This window comes from Rhincodon typus, chromosome 28, assembly GCF_021869965.1.
Source record: "Rhincodon typus isolate 14 chromosome 28, sRhiTyp1.1, whole genome shotgun sequence".
Lineage (NCBI taxonomy): Eukaryota > Metazoa > Chordata > Chondrichthyes > Orectolobiformes > Rhincodontidae > Rhincodon > Rhincodon typus.
In genome coordinates this window covers 40952637-40961548 of record NC_063359.1, presented here as the reverse complement: position 1 = coordinate 40961548, position 8912 = coordinate 40952637, and the positions used below count along the sequence as shown (strand labels likewise).

Sequence of the window (8912 nt, the reverse complement as noted above, 5' to 3'; positions counted from 1 at the left end):
ATGGTGGGGGGGAGAGGGAGATGTTGGGGTGGGCATGGAAATGACGGGGAGAGATGGTGGAGAGAGTGATACTGTGGGGAGAGATGGTGGGGGAGAGAAAGAGGAGGCGTAGAGAGAGAGATGTTGCGGGGGAGAGGGGAGGGAGAGAGAGATATGGGGAGAGAGAAAGACTGGAGAGAGAGTGAGAGAAACAGAGCGAAGATGAGGCTGAGAGAGTGAGAGTCAGAGAGAGAGAGACAGAGATTGGTAAAGAACAGGAGAGGCAGAGGAACAGAGTGCGAGGGAGACAGAGACTTAAAGAAAGAGACACTGAGAGAGAGAGAGAGAGAGGGAGGGTGGGGGAGATAGAGAGAGAGAGGGAGTGTGTGAGGGAGAGAGAGAGGGAGGGTGTGAGGGAGAGAGAGAGTGAGAGACAGGGAGGGTGGGGGGAGAGAGAGAGGGAGGGTGGGGTAGAGTGTGTGTGTCAGGTAGAGAGATACCAGAGAGTGAGAAGGTAGAGATATCCCCAAAATTCTCTAACCCACAGGCATATTGAGAGATTCTGGCAGAGGTGGATAGTTTCTTGATAAGGGGGTGAAAGGTTATGGGGAACAAATGGGAATATGGATTTGAAGTTACAAATAGACCATCTGTGGTTTATTGAATGATGGAGCAGGATGACAATGATTTATAATTTCACTGCTCCCAGCTCAGTTGGTATCTCAGAGGTGAAGGATGAAAGCTGCAGCATTCCTATTCTGGGTAACTCGATGTGGGTTTGGATGTGTCCAGGGAGCTGGGTCTATATTGGATACAGCATCTCCTCCCAGTGGGTCAGTGCACAGTGATGACAGTATCTCAGTTTGGATACTTTCTGTACTACAATGTCGAGGTTACATCATTGGGCTGGTTCAAATCCCATTCTGGACTGTTCCAGAGTTTGAAAATTAAAGATCTGGGAAGTGGTAGAAGTCACCTCAAAGCTGTTGGACGGTCATAAAAATCCAGCTGGGAGACTGCTGTCCTTTGGGAAGGGAAAGCTGCTGACTTTACTAGGGTTTGAAAGGTGCTGTCTGAGGATCTTTTGTGAATTTCTGCAGTGCATCTTGTAGATCGTACACACTGCTGCTACTGAGCGTCGGTGATGGAGGGAGTGGATGTTTGTGGATGTGGTGCCAATCAAGTGGGGGCTGCTTTGTCCTGGATGGTGTGAAGCTTCTTCAGTGTTGTTGGGGCTGCACTCATCCAGACAACTGGGGAGTATTCCATCACACTCCTGACTTGTGCCTTGTAGATGGTGGACGGGCTTTGAGGAGTCAGGAGATGAGTTACTTGCCGCAGTATTCCTAGCTTCTGACCTGCTGTTGTGGCAACTGTGTTTCTTTGTTGAGTCTAGTTGAGTTTCTGGTCAATGATAACTCCAGGATATTGATAGTGGGGGATTCAGTGATGGTAACACCATTGAATGCCAAAGGGCAGTGATTAGATTGTCACTTATTGGTGATGGTCATAGCCTGGCATTTGTGTGGCACGAATGTTACTTGCCACATGTCAGCCCAAGCCTAGATATTGTCTGGATCTTGTTGCATGTGAACATGGACTGCTTCAGTATCTGAGGAGTTGTGAATGGTGCTAAACATTGTGCAATTATTGGTGAACATCCCCATTTCTGACTTTATGATGGAGGGAAGGTCACTGATGAAGCAGCTGAAGATGGTTGGGCCTAGGACACTACCCTGAGGAACTCCTGCAGAGATGTCCTGGAGCTGAGGTGACTGACCTCCCACAATCACGACCATCTTTCTATGTGTCAGGTATGACTCTAACCACTGGAGCGCTTGTCCCTGATATCCTTTGATTCCAGTTTTGCTATCAATCTCACCTGAAAGATGCCAGTCATTGGTTCAAAGTGGTGCCTGGCATCACTCGCACAAGGCACTTGGGATGGACAATAAGTCTTGAAGCTGCCAGGAGGCTGCAAGCTAAGAAATGCCTATGTGTGGTATTTGAATGAGAGTCGGCTGTTTGGCTGCTACTTACCAGAATGACAGGGGTACTGTCAAAGATAATCTGCATGTTGACAAGGACAACTGTGATTCCACTGAGCTGCTGGAAGACCCTCATGAAGACTGAAATCAGCATGGGCTTGTAGATGTGGCGTTGACTTAATTCAGAACATGAAAACCGACTGACCTGTGTGGTGATAGAGTTACAATCTCACTCTGCAAAAGAACCTGCAATTCTACCAGAGAGCACCCTCTCACCATTTACAGCTGATGCAGTATGTTCGAGTTCATTGGCAAGGGTTTTATGGCAGAAAACTGGTCGAATCAGACAGAGTCAGTGCGGTTTTGTGGAAGAGAAATCATACTTGACAAAGCTATTGGGAGTCTTTGAGAATGCAATGAGTAGAGTTGATGAGAGGGAGCTAATGGATATGTTTTATTTGAACGTTCAAAGGCTTTCTGATAAGGTCCCATATAAGAGACTAACACCTTCACGGAATCGGGGGTAGTGTACTGAGATGGACACAAAACTGGTTAGCAGACAGGAAACAACAATTTGGAATGAATGGGTCTTTAACTGAATGACAGGCATTGACCAGTGGGGTACCACAGAAATCAGTGCTAGGACCCCAGCTATTCACAATATATGTTAACGATTTAAATGAGGGAACTAAATGTAATGTCTCCAAGTTTGCAGATGACACAAAGCTGGGTTGGATGGTGAGCTGTAAGGAGGATGCAGAGATACTACAGTGTGACTTGGACAGGATGAGTGAGTGGGAAAAATCCATGGCAAATACACTGTAATGTGGATAAATGAGAGGTTATCATTTCAGTGGCAGTAGCAAGAGGGCAGATTTATTGTCTGTAAATTGAGAGAGGGGAATGTTCAACGGGATTTGGGTGTCCTCATGCACTAGGCACTGAAAGTAAGGGACAAAAAAAACTGCAGAATCTGGAATCCAAGGTGGACAAACAGGAGGCTGGAAAAACACAGCAAGCCAGGCAGCATCTGGAGGAAAGGAGCAGTCAATGTTTTGGGTATTATCCTTCTTCAGGACTGTCCTGCTGAAGGGTAATACCTGAAACGTTGACTGCCGAAAGTAAGTGTGCAGGTGCAGCAGGCAGTGAAGAAGGCTAATTGTGTGTTGGTCTTCATAGAGAGAGGATTCGAGTACAGGAACAAAGATGTCTTGCTGCAGTTATACAGAGCGTTGGTGAGGCCACGCCTGGAGTATTGTATCAGTTTTGTCTCCTTATCTGAGAAAGGATATTTTTGCTGTACTGTAGAGAGAGTGTAGTGAAGATTTACCAAATTGATTCTTCGGATGGCAACACTGACGTAAGAGGAGAGATTGAGTTGTTAGGATTGTATTCACTGCAGTTTAGAACAATAAGGGGGAATCTCATAGAAACCTGTAAAATTCTGACAGGTGCACACCTGACAGATTAGATGCAGGAAGGATGTTCCTGATGGTGGGAGAATCCAGAATTTGGGTCATAGTTTAAGGATAAGGGATAAACCTTTTCGACCTAACAGGAGAAATGTCTTCAGCCAGAGTGTGGAGAGCCTGTGGAATTCTCTGACACTGAAAGTGATTGTGGGGAGGGCAGGGTTGGGGTATTGATCTCTATGATCAGACTGAATGGGGGAGCAGGCTCAAGGGCCAAATGGCTTACTCCTGCTCCTTTCGATATGAATCGTAGAATCTCTACAGTATGGAAACAGTCCATTCAGCCCAACAAGTCCACATCAACCATTCAAAGAGCATCCCACCCAGACTCATGCCCCCACCCCACCCCACCCCACCCCACCCCACCCTACCCCACCCCACCCTACCCCTGTATTTCCATACTGCTAATGCACCCAGCCTGCATGTCCCTGGACACAATTAGCAATTTAGCATGGCCAAACAACCTAACCTGCATGTTTTTGGGCTGTGGGAGGAAACTGGAGCATCAGTGGAAACTTATGCAGATAAGGGGAGAATGTGCAAACTCCACGCAGACATTTGCCTCAGGGTAGAATCGAACCCAGGTCCCTGGTGCTGTGAGGCAGCAGTGCTAACCACCTAGCTACTGCGCTGCAGAATGGCCTGTTTCAATATTGTAGGCTTCTATGATTCTAGTCTATGAAACAAGGTTCAAAGGAATAGTGAAGTTGAAGTTGAGTGAATGTATATGTTTACATGCTGTAACCCTGGGAACGTTTGTAATGTTGGAAACGCAGTTGTAACGTAGGCATAGCAAGATCCAACAAACAGCATTTTATTTCAGTTCCTGATGTATGTTCATCAGGAAAGTTGGTGATAGGTCATTGGCTCTGACTGCAGGTGCAGCACTCCCTCAGCACTGACCCTCCGACAGTGCGGCACTCCCTCAGCACTGACCCTTCGACAGTGCGGCGCTCCCTCAGCACTGACCCTCCGACAGCGCCGCGCTCCCTCGGCACTGACCCTCCGACAGCGCGGCGCTCCCTCAGCACTGACCCTCCGACAGCACGGCGCTCCCTCGGCACTGACCCTCCGACAGCGCGGCGCTCCCTCGGTAGGGTGGTGATGGAGTGAGTTTGGATGTTACATTTCTATCTCTGGAGCTAGGCCTGACCGCTGACCTTCTGACCTGAGAATGTTCATTGGTTTAAAGCAACAGAGATTCCTGCCATTGGCTCAGGACTGGTGTGTGACGCCCCCTGCTGTGTGAGGATGTGGGTGTGGGTGAGGGTGAGGATGTGGGTGTGGGTGAGGGTGAGGGTGAGGGTGAGGGTGAGGGTGAGGGTGAGGGTGAGGGTGAGCCCTCACTGAGTGACAGCCGCTGAGCCAGACCCACACTTGGAGTTGGTACCAGAGGGCAGCTGGTCTCCATGGATACCGTGTCCTAAGTGGAACCCAATGCATGAAAGTGGGAAGAGCCAGTAAAGCAGCCAATGACATTTCAGTGTAAGGTGAAGACAACAACAACTTACAGAGCTGCTGAGCGAGTCCTCGATCTCTGTATACTCGAGTCGGTAATTGGCCTCAGGACCACGAAGCCAAGCGAGTGCCTCCATCGCTTCACTGTAGCGGTGTTTGGAGATTAAATAACGAGGAGATTCCGGCATGAAGTACATGAGAGTGATCATGAGGGTGGGGATAAAGGCACCAACAATAGCTAGCCATCGCCAGGAGAGGACCAGGCCTAATGGATGACAAGGATTCTGTGTTAAATTGACTCTTCAATCACCAACGTCTTCCCCCAATAATCCCCACGAATTGAACTGACTTGGACCATAAAACCACTCCCTCCACATTCTCTCCAATCCCAATGGATTAGCCCTTTTCCCATTCACTCAGATTGTGCTGCTTTGTGACACTGACCCCATGTTGCTGTGGTAACACACAGTTGTTACAAGGGTGTTGCAGCCTGGAGCTTTTCTGGAAGATGTTCCAGTATTCTCCATCCCAGGGCTAACTGGGAATCTCACTGGAATAGGACGGAATGATTTCTCATTGATCCTCAACCCCTTTGGTCACTTGATGATGACCAGCCGTGACCATATTGAGTTGCGGAGCTGGCTTGAAGGGCCAAATGGCTCACTCCTGCTCCTGTGTTCCAATGTGTACTGACAGGCCAATGTGATGGTCAGTCCCTGGCCAGGCCAGGCCTCAGAGCGGAGCTCCTGGCTACAGCAGGGAAAGATCTTCCTCATTGCTGTTGTACAGAATTGGACTGCAACAAGCAGATTCCCAATCTGTGGAATTCCTCACCCAGTGCGTACAGTAGTAGTGTTCCAAGCACAAGCATGATCTGGGGTCCAACTCCCATTCTCCCTCTTATCTTGGCCACGGAGATCTCCGCAATGTATATCTGCAGGACAGGAATGAAACTCTTCAGTACATGCTGGACAGTGACATGGCCAGGACCTGTCTCCTGTATCCGTGCAAACCCAGAGCTGCAGGTCCATCCTGCTGCTGGGATTGGCAACACAGCACACTGGGAGATCCCACATACACCTGCACCACCTTCAACTTACTCACACTGAGAGTTCTGGGGGTTCCCTGGGACTTGGGGGTGACATATTCATCGCTACCTCACTACTGACCCTCTGACAGTGCGGCGCTCCCTCAGCACTGACCCTGCGACAGCGCGGCACTCCCTCAGCACTGACCCTGTGACAGCACGGCACTCCCTCAGCCCTGACCCTCCGACAGTGCGGCGCTCCCTCAGCACTGAGCCTCCAACAGCACGGCACTCTTCTCAGCACTGACCCTGCGACAGCGCGGCACTCCCTCAGCCCTGACCTTCCGACAGTGCGGCACTCCCTCAGCACTGACCCTCTGACAGTGCGACGCTTCCTCAGCACTGACCCTCCGACTGTGCGGCGCTCCCTCAGCACTGACCCTCCGACAGTGGGGCGCTCCCTCAGCACTGACCCTCCGACACTGCGGTGCTCCCTCAGCACTGACCCTCCGACAGTGCGGCGCTCCCCCAGCACTGACCCTCCAACAGTGCGGCGCTCCCTCAGCACTGACCCTCCAACAGTGTGGTGCTCCCTCAGCACTGACCCTCCCACAGTGCGGCTCTCCCTCAGCACTGACCCTCTGGCAGTGCGGCACTCCCTCAGCACTGGCCCTCTGACAGTGCTGTGCTGTAAGAGTCGGACAGATTTTGTGCTTCTAATCTCACCTGCACGATGGGATCAGTCTGATTCTCCAAATGTTCCTGATAATGGTCACACTTAGATCTTGTTCCTCCAATGCTCCATCACATCATTCAGCTTTTTATATTCTGGATGTTTGTCTCTTGAGCCCATGGTAAGGGATGGGAATCCTATTGAAGAGCACTTTTCAAAACCACAACCACCTCCATTTAGAAGGACAAGGGGCAGCAGATACCTGGGAATACCACCACCTGCAAGTTCCCCTCCGAGCTCCTTACCATCCTGATTTGGAAATATATCACCTGTCTCGGGGTCAAAATCCTAGAATTCCCTCCCACAGGGCATTGTGGGTCTACCTACGGCACATGGAGTGCAGCGGGTCAAGAAACATTTCCAACACAACCTTTCCTTATGGCGACTGGATGAATCTGGTATTTACAGCATAGGAACAGGCCATTCAGCCCATCAGGTCCATGCTGGTGTTTATGTTTTCCCCCCCTCCCCTAACAACACCCACCCCCCCCCACCCCCCCAAGACACACATCCCACCCCCCCAGTGCCCTCTCCTCCATTCCCCAGCAGCAGTCTGCTATCTTGCTAACTCTGCCACTCAGGGCTTTGATGCCCCTTTCTCATTTCACATCTTACCGGAACAGTGCCTGATAACATTCCCCCTGCAATCCCTGTCAATGCCCGACCCAGGTCCAGCATCCATACCACCTGGGCACTGCCCATGATGGCAAATCCCAAAACGGAGGGCACACTGGACAACATGATGGTCAGCTTCCGTCCAAGGAGATCATTGAGGAGCATGGTGGTGAGCCCTCCAAATATAACGCCCAAGGTGAAGATGGACTGTAAGAGTAAAGAGAAACCACAGTCAGGCTGCAGAGAGAAACAACACACAGGAGCACACTGAGGGTGTAACAACCACATCTTATTATTAATCTGTACTTTTGGTCATGGACTGAATTGGGAAAAGGACTGTTTTATAAACCAAGGATGGCTGCAGCTTTTAAAAGCCGACCCAAGGTTAATGCAAGCAAGCTGGAGCCAGGGGGCCTGTACAAAGGGCGATTCGGCCAGCAGCAAGTCCCTGATTGGTCTGTGGAATGATGGCCACTTTCTGTTATTTCTTGGTTCCATCATGTGCTCCACTGGCACTCCCTAACCACCCAGAGGGCAGTTCAGAGTCAACAGGCTGAGACTATTTACCCTGGAGAGTCGGAGGCTGAGGGTGACCTGAGGGGCATGGATCGGTCTTTTCCCCAGGGTGGGGGTCCAAAACTAGAGGGCATATATTTAAGGTGAGAGGGGAAAGATTTTAAAGGGACCTGAGGGGCAACTTTTTCATGGAGAGGGTGGTGCGTACATGGAATGAACTGCCAGAGGAAGTGGTAGAGGCTGGTACAATTACAGCATTTAAAAGGCATCTGGACAGGTATATGAACAGGAACGGTTTAGAGGGATATGGGCCAAATGCAGGCAAATGGAACTTGTTCAGTTTGAGAAATCTGGTCAGCATGGATGAGTTGGGCAGAAGGGCCTATTTCTATACTGTATGACAGGTCTGGAGTCACATGTAGGCCAGACTGGCTAAGGATGGCAGGTTTCCTTCCCTAAAGGACATTAGAGAAGTAAACGGGTTTTTAGAGCAATTGATAATGGTTACATGACTAACTAATTTTTATTCAAGATTTTTATTACATTCTAATTTCACCATCTGCCATGTAGGATTTGAACCCGCATCCCTAGATCATTAGCTCAGAGTTCTGGATCACTCTGCCAGTGACAATGTCATTATCACTCCTACATACCGACTTTGGTGTGATTGGCATGAAGCCAGCTGACCAACTTCTGGATAGGAATGATTTAGCCAGAAGCCTTTGAACCTCCAAAAGGGGAAGTGCTGTGCTTTTTACTGCAGTAAAAAATAACCACTTCAAGCCTGAAGGAAGTCAATCTATTTCGCCTCACCAGTTGCAAGTGAGTCAGAGATTTTCTAAGCTGTGAACCAGTGACTCCGTGCCTCCTGCAGCAGGTGAATGTTCCTGGAGAAGAAACAAGGAGCAGCAAGTCCTGACAAACCGAAAGGATCATCTCAGTGACCACCGTGGATCGGGGGCCCATAGCGCTGTGTGTTTGTGTGTGTGTATGTGTGCGTGTGTGTGTGTGTGTGTCTGTGTGTGTGTGTGTCTGTGTGTGTGTGTGTCTGTGTGCGTGTGTCTGTGTGTGTATGTGTGTCTGTGTGCGTGTGTCTGTGTGTGTGAGTGTAAGTGTGTGTGTGT

General features: G+C 49.8%; 1 protein-coding gene across 4 annotated transcripts in view; it reads right to left on the bottom strand.

Moving 5' to 3' along the window:
- Positions 1 to 8912, bottom strand: part of slc2a6 (solute carrier family 2 member 6) — a 45578-nt gene that overhangs the window by 10007 nt on the left and 26659 nt on the right. For 3 of the 4 annotated variants that reach the window (XM_048613847.1, XM_048613849.1, XM_048613846.1), the window contains exons 3-6: positions 7273 to 7479; positions 5732 to 5831; positions 4951 to 5162; positions 2020 to 2172 (exon numbers count right to left, since the gene is read on the bottom strand). In XM_048613847.1, the coding sequence (XP_048469804.1) occupies positions 2020 to 2172; positions 4951 to 5162; positions 5732 to 5831; positions 7273 to 7479 (672 nt within the window). The remainder of the gene's footprint in view (positions 1 to 2019; positions 2173 to 4950; positions 5163 to 5731; positions 5832 to 7272; positions 7480 to 8912) is intronic. The other variant, XM_048613848.1, reaches the window with a different exon arrangement.